This window comes from Nannobrachium achirus (genome assembly GCF_963921795.1).
Source record: "Nannobrachium achirus genome assembly, chromosome: 13".
NCBI classification, from domain to species: domain Eukaryota; kingdom Metazoa; phylum Chordata; class Actinopteri; order Myctophiformes; family Myctophidae; genus Nannobrachium; species Nannobrachium achirus.
In genome coordinates, this window is record NC_137833.1 from 21750873 (window position 1) to 21777555 (window position 26683).

The window sequence follows — 26683 nt, forward strand, 5'->3', positions numbered from 1 at the left end:
TTTTTCAAAAACACAATGTATGTCACCTCATGTCCATATATGGTCACTCCAGGCCAGAATGAACAGGTTTTTCCTGTCCCGTACGTGCAAAATATCAGTCCAGAATGAATAGGCTTTTTCAAAAAGCAAAATGTGTGTCCCATGTCCATATATGGCCATTTCAGTTCAGAATGAATAGGCTTTATCTGTCCTGTACGTCCAGAATATGTGTGCGGTATCCCTCCCCAGAATATGTGTGCGGTATCCCCCCAGGTTTTATCTGTCTTGTACATGCAATAGGTCTCACCTATTGCAGCAATGACAAATAGCCGCAAAAGAGCAAATACATTGAAAATCTAGCAGAAGTTGAGAAGGTTTGAGAACCACTGACATAGTAGTCTCTCAAGAACAGACTAACTGAGCTCCAGTTAAGTGAAAAGGACCTTTTCTTTGACGATGGCTAGCCAGATTGCTGACATAGAAACAAAGGGTTTTCAGTAGGCCACAAAGATAACAGAAACTGAAATAATTATAGAGGGATGCAGTTGACAAACAACTAAGAGACCAGCAAGCAGGATTTTTCATATACTTTTTTAAAACCTATTATACAGGCTGTCATACCAGCTCTCCAGACAATTCTATACTAAGATTCACCGCTTCACTTCGAACCGAGGTTTGATTTTTCTAAAATAACACACAAGCTCATAGCGAGCAGTCTATGAGCTTGTATATCTATTTTGCAGATCTGGGTTAAGAAATATGAATATATCCTGTTGGTTAGTTTACTAGCCCAAGGAATGTTTTTTGTGCAAAACAAATGCTTGCAATGGATTCAGAATCATGAAAACCCTCCAGTTAGACCCCTCACATGCTACTTAAAGCAGAAATTTCTTTTTTTTTTTTTATATATTTCCTTTCCTGTGTAGTGGAGTCAATGGGACAGTGAATATACAAATGGCCATAACTTTTTTTCGCGATGTTTCCGGCAGAGCAGGCCTCTCATTCTGTGGACCTTAATGACCAAACTAATAGATAAAACAGAAATAAAAAGTGCGGCAGAACATCACAGGTTCAATCCTATTCCTTGAGCTTTTGGGCATGTGGATCCCCGACTATGTAGAGAACTGACCCCTGGGTCTGTCTGCCTCTGCAGGCCAGTTTACATGTCTGTCTAGTCATCAGACAATATCCAGTTTACCAATGGTCTCAAATGAAGGGTTTATTGGCTTTCTTCTCAGTGTAACCAGTTGAATGAGTAACTTCACCTTCCCAGATAGTATTACAAGAAGGACCACCACACAAAACATGACATCTGGGTCATAATGTGTTGACATAAGACTTTATTCTCTTAAACACAACATACTCTTTGATCCAAAATGGGGGACGCATGCGGCACTGTAACAAATTACACATTCACTAAAAAAGGAATGCTGAAGATACTTTGATTTATGAGCAACGTTCTTCAACATAAATTCTTGAGAATCGGTGTAATCACACAAGTCTTTGATAAAAAGCTAATCTAAAAAGGCTGCCACCTAGTGGGGGTTATTTAGAGTTCCATCTAAGTCACATGAATATCTTCTAATTTTAAACTAAATACATCGGCCACATTTAAACTTAAGTCGGTTGCTTCATCTCCTAATGCTGCAAAAGCAAGGTTTCAGCCATCTGAATAGGCAAACGTAAAGATCTGAGATTTAAATAGTGCATTTAAGAATGACTAAATATCTATGGCGTCCAGGTATGCTGACAGTACTGTGTGTTATACTGGCCAACTGTATGTCTTGACATAAAGGTGGCACGAAGTTACCGATAGCAAGTGGGTCACAGAGAACGGTCAAGACAGGTCAAAGGTCGTGTCAGAGGTCAGATGATGGTCTTGGTGTCGGTTGGTCTGTCAGGGTCAGGAGTCAGTGTCATGACAACAGTCGCCTAGGAGACAAGAAGCTGCAGAGAGTTATCCAAGAGGGAAGAGACAAGCAAGTGAGTTTTCCGTACAGACTTTGTAAAGGCATAATTTACCAGTCAACATTTAATCAAAGTGCTGAAAATGTTAAGTAAACATTGATCTAATTTTCTCTACTTCACAATAAGCAGTTCTCAATAAACTGGTAACAGAAGAGATTGCAATGTGGATATCTCATTTTGAACTGCAAATGAAAGTTAATGGTAACGGTAATGTCCATTGCACCACATTATGTCACAATACAGTTACATTGTTTTGAATAGGATAATATTCATAGTTTTGCCACTGTACTTGTTCAGTACATGATTGTATTCAAGTACTGTTACGTGAATTATGTAATCTATTATTAGAAAAGAAAGCAACTACAATAAACAGCGAATACGGTACATAAAAATATTGTGAGGTTTCTACAAAACACTACTGATTCTGTCAGATCCATTTCATAATATGTTTTTATTAAAATACCAACTGGGAACCCATTCGGCTAAAACAAATACATAAAAATCAGATCCGTCTTGAGAGATTCATAAAAAGACATTTCTGCAAAGAAATGTGGTTATTCACTCGGTATGTAGAAAAGTTTTGAAAACAGTAACCAAAGTAATTATGGAGAAATTTATCTTACAAGAAAAAAATCCTGCTTCTTACTTATAAACATGCCAGCGTCTGCAAGGCCGTTTAAAATATTAGCATGGGCTATAAATTGAAAATCAATTCAGCAGACAATATTGGTGGCACCTGTTATCCCCCACAAACCTTTAAAAAGCTTTAATTTCAGGGAGCATTTTTGCCCCTGTGCTCCTGTATATATTGCATACACTGTCCTGTGGTGTTGGTTGTAGTAGAGAAGTGCAGTACTTACCCCTGGCTCTAATAGGTCCGAGGACGTTTGTGGGACTCCTCTCTGGGAGGGTCGGCCAACATCACCTTCATTCTCACGCCGTTAACCACTCGTCCATGAAGAGCTGCCATAGCATCATCTGCACACTAAAGAGAGAGAGAGTTTTAACTGTTACAACAGATCTATTAAGGGTTGTTGATGCCAGACCATGTGCTGGCACTAAATTATTAGTCATAATGTTGGCCTTTTTTTGTAAGGTGTGTAGACCGGTCATGTTTGATCCTTAAAGCACCATGCCAGTGGTTTCACATGTTTAGCACATTTTGCAAAGCATACCATAGTTGTACATGAACAGATGATTTTTTTTTATCTCTATTTTTTTTTTTTTTTTTTTAATAAAGGAAAAAAGTCTGGGACTTTAAGGAGAGAGGTTCATGCTGCCTATCATATCAAACCAAGGTTGGATTAGCTCAAACAGTGAGATATACATAATACCGGTATATCCTCCATTTCTGTATATCTTCAATTTCTTTATCAGATCTTGCACCCGTTTGACTCACCTGTTTCTCGGCATACTTCATATATCCCACCTTCCTGCCTGGAACCAGATGCACCTCAATCAGAGAGCCAAATCGACTTGAGACAAAGGGAGGGAGAAAGAATTCTTAATTGGCTTGATTTTAGTTTTTTTGCATTTATACATTCAACTAGGGATGTCCCGATCAAATAATTTCTTTTTCCTAGATAAATACAGATGCACAATGCACACTTCCAAGTATATTTAAGTAATTGGTGAAATGTGTCGAAGCATTTGACTTGATTAAAATAACGCACAATGGGGTAAAAAAAATGTAAACATGCTTTGATCAGACTGAGACATCCGATCCCTACATTCTACAGAAGCTAAGTAATGCGATTTCTAGTTTTAATACTATAAACAAATTAAATCTGGAACAGTTTTGTAATTGAAAACAAACAGACACAATTATACACACTGTAAAGGACTAAACATTTAATTGTGATTAGTGTACAAATGTTTTATAGATTGGTCATAGATTTACCAGTAGACATCCTCCAGCACATCCTGGGGCAACGGATTAGGGGTGAAGACAACAAACAAACGCTCCTTCACCTTGCTGTCAGCCGGAGCTAGCTTCTTCAGAGAAGGCAAGGATACATCAGTCTGAACCCGCGGTATAGGAGCAGCAGGAGCGTAGCCCTGGAGGATACAAACAACCTCCAAGTTCATTATCCGCTACATTCATTTTTGTTTAACTCATTTCATGCAAGTTACAAGGATTGACCATATTTCCACAGCATCCAATTTGCTCTTAAGTATAACTAGAGCAAAATTGACACCATGTGAATATGGCCAGCAGTATTAATGGTATTAACAACATGAAACCCGAGTTCTCAGTCTCTTGTGATTAATTACTTAAGCATTTCATTAATAGAGAGAAATGGAGGAAGTGCCTTGGGAACCAAAGTACTAGTACACTACACCACCTGGACATGTTAATAGTGTGTTCAGGGATTTATCCCCAATCCAGCCATGAATGCATTTGTCTCAAGCGCTTTGGTAGCTTCCAATAAAATGTGTCTTGAGCAATCTCAAGTGATGATCACTCTGATTGCTCATTCTTTATTGAATAAAACTGCACCAATATTTACATTTGATTTCAATATTATTACATCACTACCTCTGGAGAGGGTCAGTGATTTTCTCACAGTAGCAGCATGTAAATGTAATTCACTTGAATATTCTATATACAGTTTATCAATATAAAGATTTCTTGTGGGGAAGGTTAAATGTATGTTGTTTACCATGTAAATTGAACTGCTACAGCCTAAGGCAAACTATGTGGCCAACACCACACCCTGCCTAAACTTAACCATACTAACAGCGGGAAATGTACACATTTAGAGCTTGAAGGATATCCAATCCAAAGCTAAGAAGGCCAGGTGCTGCATAAAAAACGAATACACGAAAGGGCACAAGAGCATATCCACACACTAATTACATATACCTTTATTTGCAACGTTTCAACCCATTTGGAACAAAATGTGTGGTGTAAATGTAATCCAGCAAAATACATGGACATCTGGACACAAGGTGCAAATTAATGTAAGGTTTAAATACCAAATAAGCTTCAACAGTCTAGATTGTAAAGATAAGTATTTTGAATTCTTGCCTGGGAGGATTTCATCATCTGGCTGGAGGAGGGACCATTCCACACTGTGGACATCATCTGTGCTGCTACAAACTGCATGGCCATACGACCTACCGGACTAAATACACAAGGAAACATGCTTTATCAATAGTATCAAACATAAGATTATATAATTCTATGCATCGGAGCATGAAGAGGTTGTTCCAGACATTTTATAATATCACATCAACCAGATTGCAGGGTTTGACGTTAATTCCTACTTGCCCTGCAGAGCAAGTATGTGTTACTTTCTACCATGTGTGAATCTGTACCTTGTGCGGTCCTCTCCATCATCAATGAAATTTACAGCCAATCTGTTGCCAGGTGGATATTCAAAGCCATTTAGCTTCTCTTTAGCATAGACTGCAGATCCAAGGTTGTTATAACGAATCACAGTATGGCCTGGGGAGAACATATGAAATACAAAGTGACACAGCAGCATCTTATAGTTCTCCCAGTAAAGCTATAAATGTGAAACACATAACAAAATCAATTATTCTGGACCCGACAATATTTTTTACGATCACAATTTATTTGGGGGAAAAGCAATACTTTTATTCCACATTTTAAAAGCTCTGTAGATGTATTATTAACTTCTTATTTGTCTACATGTGTAACTATGCATTAAAATACGATTTTTTGTGAGTGTTGCTTGCCAACCTTTGCTCAGTCCATAGGAGTCTCTCTGGAGGTCACAATAGTCCATGCCGGGGATGAGATCAAACAGAGCATAGATCTGTTCTGTGGTCACCGGCACTCTCGGCGATGACACCATTAAGCAGCGTGTGATGGCATCACTGGAGCGGTAGTCTGTCGCTGGGTAGCTGTTGGGGTCACCTGGCAGGTGTAAATAATGCAACAGAAACTGTTAAAGTGTGCCTCTGGAATTGTATAGCTTTGTATTTCTCTTCTCGGATACATACAAGGCACGCACAAGTAATGAAGAATTACCCAAATCAATGCTTTCAATGAGGAAAACATGGTAGCTTTTATTAATTGATTAATGGGGATCCGTAATAAACTAGTGGATAAATCAAAGTTGTTCATCCAGACATCACTTTTGCAATTTTACTAATAATTGTTCCATTGTGAATTTATTCAGCAAAACAGTAAACACAGTTGTCACAGTTAGGCCACTAATCTCTCTCTATATATATATTTTTTGAAATCTCAAATAACTTAATTAAGTACAATTATAAGTAATTAAACAGTAACATCACCAGTAAGACTCCCTAATCAGGAGATAAGCGACTGTCAGGTCACATCCACAAAGGCAATTGTAGCCAATCAGAAGGGCATATGGGAAATGGGACAGATCCATGTTGATGACATGACTTTTTAGAGATACTGTGTACCGATTTGCGTGATTTTAGGCCAAAATCTGTAGGAGCAGTGTCAAAAAATGTGTTTTGCAAAAATCCGCCTGATGGTGGCGCTAGAATAGGGCCATGTGAGAAATGAGGGGTGGAGGTTGTGATTTGCCATCCAAGGAGTGTGTGTGCAAAGTTTGGCATTGATAGGGCCAACGGTGGCAGAGATACTGTATGACTAGGGCAAAAGTGTGACCTGACTGACTGACAGACTGGTGGAGCTTTTCATAGTAACTGTGACCTGACGGTCGCAATGATGCATACCCATAGTATAGGGGTAGGCATTAAGGACATCTCCACCCATGTGATCAGCTCTACTGCCTCCAGAAGGGTATTCTCCGCTCTCCGCTGTGGTTCTGGTGCGAGGTTCAGCCAAGATAGCCCTGTAGCCTGTCGAACAAATTGGGACATTTTAAGTCTTAAAAACTCAAAAGCTTACGGTATTTGGCAGGTACGTACAGTATGTGCCAATTTATACTTCGGCAACACTTTTTTAATGTAAAAACCTCACTGATCATAATTTAGAATGTTTTTATGATTACCTTATTCTTCGTGTTTAAAGATTAAAGGTTTCTGGAGAGAGTTTGATTTATTATCATAATATGACAAGGCTTTCACTCTCCCTAACATCAACAGATGGATGGTCTGCTGCGGACTGGTTGTAGTAAATAGTGAAGAGCCATTTGTAATATTTAGCATGTAAACGCCTGAATATTATCTAATTTATCTTGTGAACTAATGTTAGCTGTCTGTACATGGAAACTAAAGCTAACTAGATTAATGTTATATAGATTACAATTATTATTAAACCATTTTCATTTAACTACAAAAACCTTCCTGCCCATTGCACTGCAATAATTTGAGAAAAGCCAATTCACCAATCCATCTGGACAACTTACATCCACAGATGAGAAGCGTTGTTCTCCAGTCATACACACCCCAGGTGTTTACATACATGGTCATAAGATGAAATAGCATTACCTCGGTCACAATTCTCTATGGCGAGGGCAGCTTGGGAGGGCTTGTAGTATCTGACGTAGCCAAGACCTTTACTTTCACCAGTAAACTTGTTCTTTATGATGACACAGTACTCTATATCTCCATAGTCCTAAGGATGGAGAGAGGGAGAGAAAGATCATTTACTCTATCAAGTTGTTTAATGTTCCCAAACTTCCCATGACACTCATAGCCTTTATTTTACAAGGTCTTGTGGCCAGGTGCTCCTTTCAACTCATTCCACACTGCAACGTGCACAAGCATTTGACAGCTTCTGTACTAACATACGTGGTGGATACTGACATGCTATATGGTGAATCGAAATGTCACAGATTATTGCAGACTTCTTACTCTAACGTACTGTGCTGGCTAAAGAGCTCAGCATCATTACATCAAGTCTGTAATGATATAATGCATCCAAGAGATCTACTCAGAGTCAGACCTCACTGAATACCAACATCTAAAAACATGCTTTCTTAACTTTGGCAACTTTTGGGCAACCCCACTAGCAGACCAATGTAGGGTGAAATCTGCACCCAAGCCAGAGACTCTCTGGAAGTCTGAATGAAAGCCTGCATTAGCCCTGTTTTGGACTTGATTTTATTTTAATCGTTAAGTCTGCAAATTGAAATTGATGGGAAGAGCAGACATGTGGATTGAGCCATAGAAACTTTAAGAATCAAATGAATCAATAGATCCAAGTGGAGGACATTTTTATACAAGAGTACATTTTAAAAGTGATGTTTAATTCATTTAAACTTAAATGTAAAACAACAAGGGGAAAAATTCAAGTAAAGAAACAAAGGAAAAACAAGGGAAATAAAGCAAATGAGGCATCTTTAGCTTTAGTACTTTGAATGTGTCTTTGAGGTCCTCCTCTGTGAAGGTTTTGGGAATCATCACAAAGATCCTGGTCAGTTCCTCATCCTCCACATCCCGGTGTCTGGCTGAGGACCGCGACTGGGCGATAAATACCTAAAAGACAACAAAATAATAATAATAATAATAGAGCTGGGCAAAATCACACAAGTCTTATCACGCTATCTACAGATCAAATGTTGATGTTCAATACACAATATTTCAATATCATTTCTTTGTGTTGTTATCTGAATATGGGAATTAGTTAAGTGATTAAGATGTGGGGAGTAATGTGTGTAGGCGTGTAATGTAACATAAGGTGAGTAATGTGGTGGCGTGTTTGGAACTGTTGTCCACCACAAATGTCATTGCCATATTCCTCTCACCACCAGGCTTTCCGTTGTCATGACTACTTCTTGCTGTCATGGCTACTTCTGGCTTAACAAAGCTTGGTCAAGTGTCAATGACCAAACTAGTATTAACAGTCATTCAAATGATTGTTCCTATTCATTTCCTAACGAAACGCTTATTTTTTTCTTTTGGTAATTCAAATGTTTATATTTTTCAAAGTGGTACAGAATGTAACTCTGGTACAATGAACTGAAAGCAGCATAACTTTAGAATGCAGTCAGTTCAAGAAACAAAATACAAGCAAGATAGCATCATAGATGGTTAAAATCAATCTATGATAGTGTTGGTCTAACCATAAATTGTAACGCTTGTAGAGGTATTTTATTTTGATTCAAAATAAAAGTCACTATAATAAAAGCGTTATAATTTATGGCTAGTGTTGATCCAAGGACCACGGCTATGGAATAGCATGCAATTGCATAGCCCCATATAGCCCCATATAGAACCTCACCCGTCGCTGCATACTGTGGAGCACAACAGGACGCAGCGACGGGTGAGGTTCTATATGGGGCTAGCAATTGCAGTATCTTAATTAGACTTCTACACTGAAAACTCAGGACAAATCGTGCACAATTACTTGTTCAGCCACCCACCTTGATGGGTTTAGTTCCTTCCATCAGAACTTTGCCATGCATCTCTTCCATGGCCAAGCATGCATGGGACGACTTGGCGAACTTGACATAGGAAACGCCTTTTGACTCCTTGGTCTGTTTGTCTTTGACCAACCAGACGCCCTGGATGTCACCGAACACGGAGAAACTGTCTCGGATCACATCTTCCGACACGGACCGACTGGTGACCAGAAAGAGTCGGCTGTTTGGAGGCTCGTCAAGGTTTTCAGGGCCTTGTTTGGAGTAGTCGTCCATCTTTGTTTACCCGGTGAATGATCTAAAGGCGGCGCAGATAGATCACCATCCATTCACCGCCTAAGGGGATACGGAATCTGTCTGTGCTCAGCTAAATCCTCACTAATAAACTCCTTGTTGTTAAATAATAATCAATCCTAATACTCACTCACCACCCAACGCACTCAGGGTAGTGTCTACAGTACAAAATAATCGCGGTGCTTGCTCCACAGGGTGCAGCATAACCCGGAAACAGTTGACGAGTGGGCGGTCTCCATAGGGGCGGTCTCTCTAGACAATTTGCACTTTTTCTCCCTAGGCCTATCTTTATTGACATTTGACTCACATACAGAGCCAGCTGCGAGGGTGATTTTTGGTTCAAATTCATTCATTTGAAATGAAAATGTATGGTTTATTATTAGCCTACTATAATAAAGGTTAGCCTATATACCTTAATAAGGGTTCTATCCCTAACCCTAACCCTAACCCGAACCCGAACCCTAACCCTAGAAACATTTGGACAACAAATTATAGGTCTCTCCCAACCAAGAATGGGTGATTGGGATTGGGTCAGTACGGCCGGGGCCCTGGCCCCTGGGTAGGCATGGGGGGGGGGGGGGTTCAGTACAGTAGAGCAATGAGGATCTCTCTCTCTCCTTCACAAAGCCATCAACTATGAGAAATTTGATTGATTGATACAATACAAGGTCTGCTAAAAGGATTTTTCCAAGAAAACTAATGGCTTGTTTCAATTGGGGCCTGTGTAGGCCTACTCAAATCATCGAAATTACTGGAGACCCTCAACATCTTTGTTGCCCGCGATGCGGTCTCGCATGAAATCAACAGGCTTGCCCCATCCATCTTCACAGACAGCAACTTTACTTCCCTTAGCAGAGAGGGCAACAGCAAAGCGAAAGGACCAGGAGATGTCATAGGCATGCAGGCATCATCGAACCATCCAGCACTGGAACACTGGCTGTCCCAGTGATTGTTGCGACCGTCAGGTCGCAAGTTACCATGCAAAGCTGACTGTCCGTCCGTCAGTCTGTCCGTCACGTCACGTCACGTCACACTTTTGCCTTACTCTCCGCCACCGTTGCCCCTATCCATGCCAAACTTTGCACACACACTCCTTGGATAGCGCCACCATGAGGCCGATTCTTGCAAAACACATTTTTGGACACTGCTCCTACAGATTTTGCCCTAAAATCACGCAAAGTGGTACACAGTATCTCTAAAGTCTAAAGTCATGTCATATGCATGGATCTGCGACCTCACGGTCACTTATCTCCCAATAAGCGAGTCTTACTGGTGTTAATTGATGATGTCACAGCAGGGCATGGTCAAGGCCAAGTTGCCAAGCAGGTATTTAACTCTGTCCCTAATCAGCCTCAGGTGATGGCCGAGGCAAACAGTTGTCAATGTGTCTAGGGGCTGTGGTGATTTGTATACTGACTGAGAAACTGTATATACCAACCTCGCTATTGCCCTTATTCTTATGCTTGGTCAAAAATACATCACGATCCATGCTAAATTGGGTGGATGGACACCATAATTGCCAATTTCTCCATGATACCTGTGTGGGAAGAAAGCAGTTGCAACTGTATACAGTAATGTATACATTAAATATACATGAATCAGCACACACACCATATAACTCTGAATGGTTTGTTCAAGAATGTATTTTATTGTCACATCAGGTATACATGTTTAAAGTGAACTGGGTGAAATTCATTTTTGTGTAAGCTCCATCAGCAGCAGGTATGATGTTAGACATAAGGTGCAAATAATAGCAGAGCAACAAGCAGGTCCACATAAGAAGGGAGTCCGCATAAGGCAAAACTTTCCTGGTAATAAGCCACATAGATCCAAGATCCATAAAGGAAAAATAATCTGCATAGGGGTACAAACATAAGGGTCAGTGTGTTCCAGTGTGGTAGCTGGTGACAGATGGTGTTCAGGCCTTGTTCAACAGTCTGATAGCAGAGTGGAAGCTGTTCAGAAGCCTAGCCTAGTGGTCTTGCCCTTGGGATTCTGTCACCACTGGAACATGGAACATTAGCTGTCATATGACGCCGGCTGTACTTTATTGCATCAGAAGCATGTGATTCACAAAACAACACGTCAGAGTGAGAGAGAGAGAGAGAGAGAGAGAGAGAGAGAGAGAGAGAGAGAGAGAGAGAGAGAGAGAGCAATGCACAAACTTGATGGTATCAGATTCTCTTGGCCATGTGGTTTTGTTATGTGTGTTAACAGAGGTATCTGAGGTCAATTTCTATAATAGGCTATGGAGAATGACATTGTCTTACAGGTAGCAAAATTGCCTGATTGATTGATTGATTGATTGAATGAATACTTTTTTTTTGCATTTTGCACACAAAAAAAAAAACACACACACACAAGAACAGTTCAATACAAGTCTGCTAAGGGGATTATAAACCTAATAGAAAAGAAAGCATATGGCTTGTTTCCATTGGGGTCCTTTGTACTCAATTCATTGAAACATTTAATGACAGACAAATGTGCAATACTACACTATGCCTAACCACCCTTTGCCCAAAATATAACACCCTTCAAACACCAACGTATCATCAAGATCTCTATACACTTACTTGGGGTTAAGGGTTGGAGTTTTGCCTGATTTATGATGCATGCAGCTGGTTGTGAACCAAATATCACATTATCACATATATCACCTATAAGTTAACAACACACGGCGCTTCTAAGCGTTGAGAGTTTTGATATGGGTGCACAACACCTCATGTAGTGATGCGCAGTAGTGGGGATTGAACCCGGGACTCCCACTTGTCAGTCCAACACACAACCAGTCGTGCTAATAGGGCTGAGCCCAATTAGCAGGGCTGTTGTCGATGGTTCATGGCTGGTACTAACTGTGGGGGCTACACTCAGCAGAGTAGACTACAGGGTTAATAGGGTTAAATTGGAGTGGCTTAAAGCCCCTTTTCCACTGACATGGCCCAACACCACACCACTCCACACCACCCACTTGTGCCAGGTTTTCCACTACAAGGACCTGGGTAAAGTGGTGTGAAAGTTGTACTAAAGGTGGTACTAAAAAGTATCCTAATATCTAAAGTAGGTCTGAGCTAGGCAAAACAGGGCTAAACATTTCATAATGATTGATCACTCAATGACTTTTCATTTAGACCACCAGGATATAGTTGTAATACATGATAATAGATTCTACTTATAATCACAGCTATAATCTATTATAGTGTATTATAGCCTAATTATCATAGTTGTAATACATTATAATAATGTATAGTGTATTATAATCACAGTTATAATCCATTATAGTGTATTATAATTAGGATAGTTGTAATACATTTTAACAATTTATATTGTATTATAATCACAGTTAAAAGGTGAGAACGAAGGTGTCTATCAATGTGCTAGACCCCTGGGAGATGTATTGCTGAGGTGGAGCGCAGCACTTACTGTATCATCCGCTCCCGGTACTTATATGTATTACTTGTATGTATTACATACAGTTGGAGGGGGTACAGTACAGCATTGTGTAAACAGAGCTATGTCGCATTGTGTCGTTTTATATATACAGGGTATAAATTAAGCTTTTGGAACAAATAGCATTTTTGTGTGTGTGTGTGTGTGTGTGTGTGTGTGTGTGTGTGTGTGTGTGTGTGTGTGTGTGTGTGTGTGTGTGTGTGCGTGTGCGTGCAGGGGCGTCAGCCGCGTCACAAGGGGGGGGAAGTGGGACTGAGTTACTAGGGCCCAAGGTGGAGGGGCCTTAATTATTTTATTATTTTATAGGCCTACTTTAGCTATTGAAAATAGCAGATCTTCAAGCTCACAGTGCATTTGTAACTCAAATTTTGCTTCTGGGCGGTCCCTGGAACTAAATATTTTGAGATGGGGGTCCGTGGCCAAATACATATCATTTTGGGGGTCCTTCACATGAAAAAGTGTGAGCACCACTGACATAGAAACATAGGTTTTTTCAAAAAACCTTAGAAGGATTTGAAATATTCAAAGACTTGCACAAATTTTCACTATTTTCAGAAATAGCAGATCTACAAGCTCGCTACGCCTCGGTGCCGTGTGAACTTGTATATCTGCTATTTTTCAATATAAAGCACAAAATAATGCATAATAATGCATTCCCAGTCTAAATGGGTTAAACCCCCTCCCCCTAAGAAGAACATCCATGGGGGACCCGCAGTGAATCCTTGTACCCTAGGGCCCAGAATTTGGTGCGACACCCCTGTGTGTGTGTGTGTGTGTGTGTGTGTGTGTGTGTGTGTGTGTGTGTGTGTGTGTGTGTGTGTGTGTGTGTGTGTGTGTGTGTGTGTGTGTGTGTCTGTCTGTACGGTCTAGACTAGTGTAGACTCTAGTCTAGATCTACTGACCAGAGCTACACTTGCTGCCAGTTGGCCATGCACTAGGCCTAGGCTATTACATCTACAATCTTTTCCCCATGTTGTACTTTTTTAAATATATAACTTTTTATATTTGTTGTTATTATTTATGAAAATATTAAAATGTAATAATGGAAACTTCGTTGTGTCCTTCGTTGTAAAACAATACATTGACGTGGCTATAAATCTCCTTAAAAGGCCAGCCTAGCAGCAGGTGCTTTTCCACAATAGAAGCCGAGGAATGCCGAGGCGCGTTCGGAACCTATGCTCGCTCCTTTCGCGGGATCCTTCTCTTGTTGCTTCCTCAATCCTGAGAGGCCAAAGGCAATTTCTGATAATGTTTTAATATTCTGTTTTTGTTCCTACACTCACGCACTTTATCTTACCCAAATTCTCTACGGTCAGCGCTCAGACATGAACAAGGTGGCGAGCAAAGGTTGCGTGTACGATAATGGAACCAGGCCCCGGGTGGACCGCGTAGGGATGTGGAGGAAATAGACGACAGGCGGCACGTGATTGGTTGATGACGCTAAAAGCCGGGGCCTCTAAGTACAGTGACCTTCTTTACGTCCGCTATCATAAGGCAGCAGCACAGGATACCTCCTACACACTTTATTATCACTATACAAATACTACTCACACAGAGGTAAGATTGTATTGTATTGTATTACTATCATATACGTCTGCAAGATTACCCGTGTGATTGAAAGGGATTCAGATTATAAAAATAATAATAAATAAAGGAGTGTAACAACTTAACAAGGTTGGGGATGCTGACTGATGAGCTAGCCATCTATTTTTAACTGGTCCTTTTGAGAGGAATAGCAAGCTTGTTTCCTTTACCTAAATGTGTATGCTAGTGGAAGGGTATTGTGTTTGAGATATTTTCTTTCATTTCTTAATGGTTCATCCCTTCAGATATGAGGTTGAGAGGTTCAATCCTCCCGCCTTGAATGCGGATGATTCATGTAACGGTTCCCGTTATCACCTCTAAACGGTGGCCGTTATTATCCAACGTTAGTTTCTCATGTGTCCTTGGTGGACAATGACAACTTCTTGGATAATGCTATCATTAGTCTGATCCTCGATCAACAGGCAGTGACTGTTTTATGAAATTGTGTGGTCTACTGCAGACAGTAGGTCTACTGTTATACCATAATTCACAGCTCTCCATTTGTGTAAATTGTAACTGCTGTCATGTACTAGATAGGCTAATATATATGATTATGTTGTTAATCACCCTTGTAATTGGTTATATATGTCTATATTACTTTTAAAGGTTGCCCACACATGTCTAGTCTTTGTTTAATTTGAAGCATTAGCTTCAGAGAGGGAAACAGGCGTTAAGGATGGATGACATTAACGTTAAGCATCATTACATCAGATTACATGAACGTGTCTTGCTGGCTCACTGTCAGTCTCATCTCTTTGACTTGTCTTGGACAGCGATGAGGAATGTGGCAGCTTCCTCTGTAATGTGAACCATCCAGGCTGCCTATTCTCTCTTTCTCTCTCTATGCTCAGCTGCTGGGCTGTTTGACATTGATGTACGTTAGTGTGTTAGCACCGCTAGGCTAGGTTACCGTGTTTCTCATTGATGCTAGGAGGCTAGTTACGTGTTGACTGTACTGCAGCCCGCACTCCGGTTGTTTTCTCGGGTGTCGCATGGATGGTGACCTGAAATGACTTCAGCATGGCATGACGTGTAGAAGGCCTACTTCGTCGTAGGCACAAGGTGGTGTCTCATATCATAGCCTAGGAGGTCCTCTCTCTCCTCTGTTAAAGCCACTTGACAAGTCTGTCACAAGTTTTTACAAGCGTTTTTTTATGAATAGGAGTAGTAGTCTGGTAGGAGGCTATAGGACCCACGCACCCGAAAGATATATTTTTCTAACCTACCTTTTTAGAATCCTTAAGGTGTCTAGTTAATGAATTTTGATGTTCCCAGAGCCAATTCGTGTCCGATATATGTTTTTTTTTACCATATGTTGTGTCCGTCCTGGATTTTCGCTGTGAAAAATACAAACTTTAAATCAACATAGCTTGTGAACTATACATCCGACAGAAACCATTCACCCCATTTTATGTACGTTTTTGCGAGATGAATTGATTGATATGAAGATTTGCCAGGGTTCCATCATGTTTAGTGCATTAAAACCCACATAAACAGAAAAAAAGTTAAAATTCGCCTAAAATGGATCACAACAACTCCTCCCCCATGCACCCTATTGATATATTTTTTCAAACATTTGCATTTTTACAATCTTCAAGATGTGTAGTAAACAAATGTTGATGTTCCCCACTTGAAATATTGACACATGTATGTTTATTCTGGCATAGTGTTTGCTATAGTCAATTTTCGAAAATGCAAAAAAGAGAATGTAAAATCTACATAAGGTCTTAACTATACATTATTCTGAGACAAATGTCCAATTTGTCTGTTTCATTTTGGCATGAGGCATTGAGGGAGATGGCTAGTGACATAATATGTACATTTATGGATCATCAATACTCAAATAAATGCTAAAATGCAGGCAATTCAATAGGCAGAATGGTGCCAGAGGACATTTACCTATACAAATGAAGTTTATTTTATTTATTTATTTTCAAATTGTTAATATGAATGCTTTAGGTGCTTTAGAGCCAGGGTTTAATTTTGCCTACAGTAACCCTAACCCAAATATACATGACGTCTTAATTAAATGATATGCATAGACAAATTACCCTATTTGGTTATATTTTGGCATGACATGTCATGCCAAAATACCATTTCATGCCAAGATTTGATTCTAGACATTCCAATGGAACCAACCTTGTCATGCCACCTTGTCGGGCAGGGGGGTAAATGCCTAATGATTCAAAGATGGACAACATTACATTTTGGCAAGGGATTAGATTAGATTAGATATCTTTATTATCCACAAGGGAAATTTGTTTTGCTCGGGTCAGTGCATATCAAGGCAATACATAAATATACAATACAATAAAACACCCAGCAAAGTACTTCAGTTCTATAAAAAGTATAAAATAATTCTAAATATTAAAAGGTATTTAAAAGAAAGCAAAGTCCTCCATCCACACTGTGGAACACTTGTGTGTGTGTGTGTGTGTGTGTGTGTGTGTGTGTGTGTGTGTGTGTGTGTGTGTGTGTGTGTGTGTGTGTGTGTGTGTGTGTGTGCGCGCGCGTGTGAGTGCGTGCGTCCATGTCTAGTTCATCCGGGCACCTGTGTGTGTGTGTATTCTGGTCCAGTTGAGGTGAATCAGGTGTTGGGGGGGTTGTGTTTATTGAGGAGCCTAATGGCAGAGGGGATGAAACTGGCACTGGCCTTTGCCCTCTTGAGTGTAGAGGCGTCATATCTCCTACCCGAGGGCAGGATCTTGAAGCAGGTGCTGAGATTATGAGTTGGGTCTCTCGCGATCTTTCCTGCTTGTTTCACTGTCCTCTGGTCATAGAGATGCTGAAGGGCAGAGCACTGCATCCCACAGAGCTTAGACCCCACTGAGGTTGGCCTCTGAGAGACCCCCGTACCAGGCCAGGAAGGAGAAGGTAAGGAGGCTCTCTATATGGCAGATGTAGAAGCTGCGAAGGATGGGGGGGCAACATCCATATATCTCAGCCTCCGTAGGAGGTAGGTCCGCTGCTGACACTTTGCAAAGACGGCCTGTGTGCTGTCATTAAAAGTCAACCCACTGTCAATAGTGGTCCCAAGATATTTGTAGCTGCTGACCCTCTCCACCAGCTCTCCACCCAGTGTCAGCTGAGGAACAGGGTCGAGGTCATCATCCTTCCTCCGGGGGCTTATGAGAAGCTCTTTAGTCTTCTTCACATTCAGCTGGAGGTAGTGCTCCTCACACCACTGGTGGAGCTTCTCTGCTTCCTCTTCAAAGTGAGCAGGGCTGTTTGAGGTGTCCACCAGAGCAGTATCGTCCTCAAACTTCACAACCATGCTCACACTGTCTAAGCCCCTCAGGTTGTTGGTATAGAGGGAGAACAGGACTGGGGAACTCACTGTCCCCTGGAGGGCACCAGTAGATGTAATCAGGACAGAAGACGAGGAGTTGTTGACCTTAACAAACTGCTCCCTTTTAAGGAGGAAGTCCATTATCCAGAGGATCATGTGAGGATCCACCTGGAGATAAATGGCCATCACCAATTTTCAAATGGACCCTTGAGCTTTCACCTTGATTTATGTGAATGTAAATGCGTGAAAGCCTCCCCCTGTACAGACATGCCAAATTTAGGACAATCTCATGCAGTGTTGGGTAAGAACCATGTAGCTTTTTTTACTGTCTGTATAGGGGCAGCATAGCTGAATGGTTAGGGAGCCCGCCTGGGGAACCAGAGCCCCTGGTTGACCCAGGTTAGATTCCAGGCAAGGGTTCCAATGTCCATGTGTGTGGAGGAAAATAGGTATCTATCTATCTGCATCTCAACTCAACACAATTAAAAGCACATTTCTAAAGCACGTTAACATGACCAGGTCATCCAAAGTGCTGTACTGTACAGATGCATTACAGTGTTCTATATATGTAGTACAGTGGTCTGAAGATGCCTTAGAGTGGTCAACAGAACACAACAGTGGCCCACATATATGCACTAGAATGGTCTACAGATCACAACAGTGGTCTACAGATGTACTACAGTGGTCTATATATGTCGTACAGTGGCCTACATATACACTATAGTGTCTGCAGATGCAATACAGTGCTCTACAGATGTACTAATGGTCTACAGGTGGACAACAGTGGGCTACAGATGTTGTACAGTGGTCAACAGATGCACTACTGTGGTCTATGCAGGACAGCCCAGGCTCTGCAACAGCTTGCCCCTACACATCAAGAGCTGCCCAGTCGACTGATATTTCATGACTTTATTAAAGACTTGCCTGGTCTTTAGCTGAGACTGGCAGTCCATGATTTTCCTTTACTGATGCTAATGTTTAGCTTTTGTTTATTTTGGTATTCATTGGTATTTTATTGTAAATGTCTTTATATATTGCATTGTTTTCTATTTTAACTTTGGGTGACCTGGTCATGCTAAATGTGCTTTAGAAATGTGCTTTAACCGGTAATTGTGTTGAGTCGAGATGCAGTGGTCTAGACAGACAGACAGACAGACAGACAGACAGACAGACAGACAGAGGAACCCTTGCCTGGAATGAAACCTGGGTCAACCAGGGGCTTTGGTTCTCCAGGCGGGCTCCCTAACCATTCAGCTATGCCGCCCCTATAAAGACAGTAATAAAAACTAAATGGTTCTTGAGATTGTCCTAAATTTGGCATGTCTGTACAGGGGAGGCTTTCACGCATTTGAATCATTAGGCGTTTAGCCCCCTGCCCGACAAGGTAGCATGACAAGGTTGGTTCCATTGGAAACTTGAGGTTGTCTAGAATCAAATCTTGGCATGAAATGGTATTTTGGCATGACATGTCATGCCAAAATAAAACAAAATAGGATCATTTGTCTATGCATATAATTTAATGAAGGCGTCATGTATATTTGAAATTGTTTGCAGATATCCAAAACTGTAGGCAAAATTAAAACCTGGGACTATGTTTTGAATTTGGATGGGATGTGTGTATCAAGCACCCAAAGCAATCATATTAACAATTTGAATAAAATAAAATAAAAAATAAACTTCATTTGTATTGGTAAATGTCCTCTGGCCCCATTCTGCCTATTGAATTGCCTGCATCTTAGCATTTATTTGAGTATTGATGATCCATAAATATACATATTATGTCACCAGCCATCTCCCTCAATGCCTCATGCCAAAATGAAACAGACAAATTGGACATTTGTCTCAGAATAATGTATCGTTAAGACCTTATGTAGATTTTACATTCTCTTTTTTGCATTTTCGAAGATTGACTATAGCAAACACTATGCCAGAATAAACATACATGTGTCAATATTTCAAGTGGGGAACATCAACATTTGTTTACTACACATCTTGAAGATTGTAAAAATGCAAATGTTTGAAAAAATATATCAATAGGGTGCATGGGGGAGGAGTTGTTGTGATCCATTTTAGGCGAATTTTAACTTTTTTTCTGTTTATTTGGGTTTTAATGTACTAAACATGATGGAACCATGGCAAATCTTCATATCAATCAATTCATCTCGCAAAAACGAACATAAAATGGGGTGAATGGTTTCTGTCGGATGTATAGTTCACGAGCTATGTTGATTTAAAGTTTGTATTTTTCACAGCGAAAATCCAGGACGGACACAACATATGGTTAAAAAAAACATATATCGGACACAAATTGGCTCTGGGAACATCAAAATTCATTAACTAGACACCTTAAGGATTCTAAAAAGGTAGGTTAGAAAAATATATCTTTCGGGTGCGTGGGCCCTATAGCCTCCTACCAGACTATAGGACGAGCCCTGAAACATGACAGTCATGTCTCACGACCGTCATGGATCGACCTCAACCTGGTGTTGAGCAATTTAGCCAATTTTCCACGTACGTCTGCACAAACGTTCAGATTACAGAAATAAAGTGCTTACTGCAGGCTCACGGATGTCACTATATGATACGCTCAAGAATAATTACCCGTATCTTCCATATTGTTTAATAAGAAGCATTTTAATCCGATTGGTCTCCATTTTCTAAAAGATAATTTAAATTGTCAGAGTGCAGTACACCTCCCAACCAATGGGGTCGCCTAGTTGAAAATCCTAGAAATGTAGTTGAAAATCCTAGAAATTTTCAGCCGATATTGGTTTAAAACGCTTGATACAGATAATTCTGCTTAAGCGTACCATATTGTGACATCTGTTAGCCTTCATTAAGCACTTTATTCGTGAAATCTGAACGTTTGCGTAGACGTACGTGGCAAATTGGCTAACTGCTTAACACCAGATTGAGGTCGATCCATGGCTGTCATCATGAGATACGACTCGGACTGTCAAGTTTCAGGGCTAGAATATAGGACCTATTTTGTGTTATTGTTTTTACATAATGAACGTGCATACATAGTTTATTGAAGACAGATGATCTAGCGGTGTTCGTTATGTGTAAGTGTTGTTGGTTACCTCAAACGACCGTCACCTTCACATTACGGCCGTCGTGATTTTGATGGAAATATCCAGCAGTGTGGTGGGAGGGATTCCCGTTACCTTAAATGACCTTCTCACCTTCATACTGTAAATGGCGCCCAGTGAATAATGACAGTACTACTGTACTACTGCCTATACATATTTGCGGTTATAAATCAGTAATTATTATAGGCTACTGTCACAGTAGCCTATAATAATTACTGATTTATAACCTCAAATATGTATAGGCCTATATTTTTTTTTTCCCCTTTTTTTATCATAAAAAATAAATAAATTGTGGATTTTCATTACCTGAGAGAAACATTAAATTATTTAATATTACAAGCTAATGTTGGATACAGGACTTTTTACTATTTAACTATTTTAAGAGTAATAGAGTACGCAATACTGTGATCTTGTACACTTTAATAATACACATTCTGCCTCATTTTCAAGCAAAAAATAATTTAGTAAGAGAGGCTGGAAATAATGTTGGAAATAATCTTAAATTAAATAATAATAATAGTTTTAACAGAGTGCTTTGTAACATTATACTGTAAATTGTACCAATCTTTCTTTTCTGATGTGCTCAACAGCTGAGTATGGCAAACATTGACAAAGGAAAGAAAGCTTTTGTCCAGAAGTGTGCTCAGTGCCACACAGTCGAGGACGGAGGCAAGCACAAGGTTGGCCCCAACCTCTGGGGTCTCTTTGGGCGCAAGACTGGGCAGGCAGCGGGCTACTCATACACAGATGCCAACAAGAGTAAAGGTCAGTTGAAAAGAAGACTATAGATGTTGTTATACATGAATTAACCAGAATGTATAGGGAAAGTATGTATGTGTTTTTTTTAAGCGTACTGAGTCTACTGCCGTGATATGTGTGTTATATACAGAAACATAGGACAGAGTCATTGACAGCTGTTGTAGAAATCATATTCAACCACTTCCTCACGCACCGGATCTAAAGCAGTGGTTCTCAACCTTTTCAGGCCGTGACCCCCAAAATAATTATATTTTAAATGGGGACCCCCCACTCTGACACTAAGAACTAAGATAACACAGTTCTATTGCGAAATCACAATTTCTGCTTCTATTATTTGACAATTTGGCTAATGTTCAATTTGTCATTTTAGAGGTATTAAAAAGTTCTTAAATTGCCACTTTAGAAATGTGCAGATACCTTCTACACACTTAAATAATGTTGCACATTAAGTTAATCATGGGGACCCCCCAACATAATTTGGGGACCCCTCTGGGGGTCCCGACCCACAGGTTAAGAACCACTGATTTAAAGGCTCAGGCTGCACCAGCTAGTGCCACGCTGAGGAACGGCAGATCTGGGGAAAAGATTAACGGCAGTAATCTTTCCCCAGATCTGCAAGTCCTCAGCTGGGTTGATGCGACAAAGCCTAAATTAGCCTTTACATTTTTACATTTCCCTCCTTTTTGGTTTGCCAGGCATTGTGTGGAACGATGGCACATTGATGGAGTACCTGGAGAACCCAAAGAAGTACATTCCTGGAACCAAGATGATCTTTGCTGGCATCAAAAAGAAAGGAGAACGTGCCGACTTGGTTGCATACCTCAAATCGGCGACGTCATAAAATGAAAAAATAATTCTAGAAAATATTTATTTGAATTTTAATGTGTTTTTAGTATTTGCTGAACTATAGTTTATGTTTACTCACTTGTATAAAAGATTACTTGATACATTTACAATAACCTAGCTTACACTTCCTCTTTCAGTGCAAAGTAATTTATTGTACAAGTGGCAAAACATAAATTACACCAATTATATCTTCTGTAACTTGACTTCACAAGAAAACATTTCATCACATTATTTACTGTATGCCGACTATGATAGGTTTCTTGACCTGTCACTCATTCTGTTTCCATGACAACATGCAATCTAATACATTTTTGCTTGCTTGCAGAGCCAATCACAAACAACTTCATTTAATAATATATAATGTAAATTAACTCAGTCCTAATGTAATAAATGTAAATTAACTGGGCTACAGGGTTGGTTATTTTGAATTTGTTTATGGTTAACTTATGTTAAATTGTGAACATTTGTGAACAATTGTGAATCTTATGGTCTGAGGAGAGGGCACTGTACTGTAGTCATGAGAAGCACAGAACATGTACAGAATCTGACGACTTCTGTATGTATTGATTTTGCTTGGAAGATAGAATCTACCATGATGTATCGTATGTGCTGCACCATGCTTGGCATACTGTCATGTTTAAGCACCTTTACTCCTACGTATTGAAAAAGTTGATACGAAGGTTTGATGTTACTAAGGGTGACATGTTGCTGCCCTCTCCAAAGAGACAACAAGTGTGGGTTATTATAAACACTATAGTAATGCCAGCCATAACACTGCTGTACTGAGTTGCCCAACATTGTAAATGTCAAGCTATGGCACCAGTGTGGCTGTAAATTAACACTGCAAAAGCAAACTGATCTATGGTACCATCCAGTGAAGGAAGAATATTGTATTTACCTGGTTTCACAGGCCTGAAAGAGGACTGATTTTAACTTGTTTTACTGTAAAAAAGGGAAAGAAAGGAAAGTTGTAAAGTATTTTTGTCAGGGCTGCTTGCTGTCAAACAAACAAGCAGAAATATGCACTCAATGAACATGGTAGCTATGTTCTGTCGTTGTGGTCTGTCTGGATGGATGAATAAAGAACACAAATGAAATGTAAAAATGGTAATTTGTCCTTTTTATGAGATAAATGTCACAGCCACAAAGCATATACTGTACAATCCTCAGTGTTAATTGAACTCTGATAGTGTACAAATGTAACCAAATAGACCGTAAAGTTCTGGGTCCTTTTGGTTACTTTTGTGCACTCTCTGGGTTATAATAATTATAATTGAGTCCACTGTACATTTGCAGATATGTGAAATTTGTTCTTTGCATTTCCCTGTTTAATTAATAATGAGGATTTTTGTGTTAATATTACCGGTAGATCAAAGTTACATCTGTCTTCCGATTTCATCAACTATGTATTCCCGTAATATAGAAAACAGATATGTTCAGTGACAGTGTACTTTCAAATGCTGTCGTGGAATATACTGTAGATCAAAGCACTCAAAGGTCTGATAACACCGAGGTCAGTTAAACTGACAAAAGCAGTCATATGATACTCACAAATATACATGGGTGGATGTGATAACCTCTACATAACCTCTAAATGCCTAAACTGTAAACTACATGAAGAAACTTCTTGTAATCTGAGATACTTAATAAATCACATCTAGGCCATAACGGGTTACACTGGCTCTACATGAATGAATACAGCTCAGCCTGGTGTAAACTGTAAAGTCTGATTCACTGGTCTTATCACAACATGTGTATTTAGTAATTTCACAGCTGTGATTCTGTGATAGTTTATCTTTTGGCAAACCACCAGGCCATACATCCTATTTTCAGTTATTTAAAATGTTGGCTTATTCTACATGCCTGAACCACGCACCTCCAGTGAGGTTATGTATATTACATAATGCCACTATCTACTCAAGTCTTTCTAGGAACTGATAATGAGCCAGCCGGGTGACTTTGACACCGCTCTCCTTTTCCATTTGTTGACAGTAGAAAGCTGACTGGTCCACAACAGATGAGTCCTCAAATAACCCCTTCTCTGTTGTGAGCTTGTACATCTGCTATTTTTGGTGCACAACACTGTTGTATAAGTGTGAGTATAAATTAAGCATCTGAAGCACGGGAGCAGATGAAACGTGTTTCCCTTATATTTCTGTTAAAATGGCCAGAGCAGGAAATGACCTTGAAACTTTGCATGCCATTTCCTTTATCCTTATCTTGCATGGCGTTTCATTTATCCTAGCTGCTTTTTATGTTAAGCCATGTGTTTGAGACCTATCAAGTCATAGGGTACTGCCTTATTCAGGTTGAATTTCTTCCTCTTGGACTGAAGGCTAAAAAAATGTATTTCGTCTATATGATTTATTTTTATTTTATCTGAGTGCATTACAAATTGTGCTATTTCATACTAGGGTTTTATATAGACTATTCATTTTGTCACTGTGTTCCATATGGATGTATTTGGAGCTGTTTCAACATATTTGAAGGTGATAGGCTACAATGTATTTTTGCTACACACACACACACACACACACCACATTTAAACATTTTAATGATAAAACAGACATTTTCCTCTTTTGATCAGGGTATTCATTTTTAAAACCCATATCTGATTCTCTAGTGCCTTTCTAAACAGAACACACTCCAAACCTTTATTACAAAAATATTTACATATGTACTAACTCTAGAGTAAAAGATATGCCACACAAACAGCAACTTACATACACATGAAATCACACTTTATAGTGTTATAGTGTGAGAGTAAAGAGTTTACACTCAATTTAAAACTCAATTCACTTGAAGCAGCACCTTCCCTGCACCACTTGAGCTGGATAATTTTCAGGTGGTGGACTGGATATTCAACTCCCATGGTCATGTGATGCTGGTTAAAAGGAGAGAATATAGTTGAAACCAAGCCAGGCACTACGTGCTGAATGCAAAGTGTCTGCCAGTGGCCAAGTGACCCATAATTACACTCACACATCCAGCAATGAAATGAGGGTCCAGCTGATATATTATTAGAACGGACTTGGACGCACAGTTACAGGCTTGAGTTATAACCAACAGGTGTGGATGGACAGGCGGCCCGTGAGTAAGAGACACAGAGAGAGACACAGAAACTATATGTTAGCATAACCTTTCACATAGAGGTCACAAGTGTCACAACTGTCAGACAGGCCGCAAATCCATCAACCTACAAACAAGAATTTGAGGAAAGCTGGTTTCAGTCAATAGTGAAACATCCTGAGAAAAATGGCAATGTCTAACAGGTTCCCATAATTATACATTGTAAGTTGTTGCTCGCAATAAATTGTGACAGGGTAATTTGGAAGAGTGGCTTGACCAGATTCGTCAAGGGGACTCAAAAATGTACAAATGCAACAAGGGCATCAGGTAAAGCATGTGTAGGCTATACTCATATAACACGAGGTGTTCTAGTTAGGAAACGTCCAGGATTCCCCCAGTGGTGCTGTCACCGAACATGTGGTCCTTCTCTAAAACATGCAAATCAAATTAAGAAACATTATTTTGAAAACATGCAGTCTTAGTAAAATGTTAATAAAGTTGAAATGTGAGGGATTTACTCACTCGTACTAATTTCACCAATCACTTTTAAAAACGTCTTCTGTGTCAGTTAATTGTGTTGAATAATGCTCCACAAGACTGTGAGTCTGTGCGTGGGTGCATGTGTGTGTGTGTGTGTGTGTGTGTGTGTGTGTGTGTGTATGTGCATGCGTGCCTGCGTGCCGGCCTGGTGCCTGCCTGCCTGCCTGCATGTGTGTGTCAGCTGTAACCAGTTCAATGTATGTGCGGTAAGAATCTGTGCTTATTGTAACAACAGCAGTATGTGGGTGGTATGACGGTGTGTAAATGTATGTGTGATGCACGTATGCCACTTAGGTGGTTTGAAGTGTGCAGGTATGTTGGTGGCGTAAATGTGTATAATACAGGAAACATGGGTGTTGGGGGAGGCGGCAGTGGGAAAAACTGATTTGCAACATGGTGTGGAAAAAGTTGCGACTGCTGTCTGTATTGTTGATGGTGCTGTTGCTGGTTCAGTGAAAGATGTACCGGTAACTGTTGTTCTTGATATTGATGTTGTTGATGTGTTGCCCGGTGCGATGACATCTGGCTGTCGTCCCTCTCTT

At 40.0% G+C, this 26683-nt stretch overlaps 2 protein-coding genes across 3 annotated transcripts; one reads left to right on the plus strand and one right to left on the minus strand.

Moving 5' to 3' along the window:
- Positions 1 to 1317: 1317 nt before the first annotated feature.
- rbm45 (RNA binding motif protein 45) lies at positions 1318 to 9711 on the minus strand. Of its 2 annotated transcripts, none has more exons than XM_080740235.1 (11): positions 9225 to 9711; positions 8215 to 8337; positions 7348 to 7474; positions 6631 to 6756; positions 5657 to 5833; positions 5269 to 5398; positions 4979 to 5075; positions 3848 to 4005; positions 3347 to 3422; positions 2808 to 2932; positions 1318 to 1911 (listed from the first exon to the last, which is right to left on the minus strand). In XM_080740235.1, exons 1-10 carry the CDS (start codon positions 9495 to 9497, stop codon positions 2816 to 2818), a joined length of 1404 nt encoding a protein of 467 aa, XP_080596361.1. In that variant the 5' UTR covers positions 9498 to 9711; the 3' UTR covers positions 1318 to 1911; positions 2808 to 2815. The 2 variants fall into 2 exon arrangements, with proteins under 2 accessions (XP_080596361.1, XP_080596362.1); XM_080740236.1 differs by having other exon boundaries at positions 1318 to 1926.
- Positions 9712 to 14458: 4747 nt separating this feature from the next.
- LOC308296463 (cytochrome c iso-1/iso-2) lies at positions 14459 to 23587 on the plus strand. Its single transcript, XM_080739751.1, has 3 exons — positions 14459 to 14519; positions 21518 to 21692; positions 22382 to 23587. The coding sequence occupies exons 2-3, from the start codon at positions 21524 to 21526 to the stop codon at positions 22525 to 22527; spliced, it is 315 nt and encodes a 104-aa protein (XP_080595877.1). The 5' UTR covers positions 14459 to 14519; positions 21518 to 21523; the 3' UTR covers positions 22528 to 23587.
- The last annotated feature ends 3096 nt before the right edge of the window (positions 23588 to 26683 follow it).

Excerpts from the sequence above, each read along its gene's own strand:
- rbm45 (XM_080740235.1), bottom strand. The coding sequence starts at position 9,497 with ATGGACGACTACTCCAAACAAGGCCCTGAAAACCTTGACGAGCCTCCA. Across the intron at positions 3,423-3,847 it reads GTGCTGGAGGATGTCTACTG|TCGATTTGGCTCTCTGATTG; the intron begins GTAAATCTATGA and ends CTTTGTCTCAAG. Across the intron at positions 2,933-3,346 it reads TGAAGTATGCCGAGAAACAG|TGTGCAGATGATGCTATGGC; the intron begins GTGAGTCAAACG and ends CTCTCTCTTTAG.
- LOC308296463 (XM_080739751.1), top strand. The coding sequence starts at position 21,524 with ATGGCAAACATTGACAAAGGAAAGAAAGCTTTTGTCCAGAAGTGTGCT. Across the intron at positions 21,693-22,381 it reads AGATGCCAACAAGAGTAAAG|GCATTGTGTGGAACGATGGC; the intron begins GTCAGTTGAAAA and ends TTGGTTTGCCAG.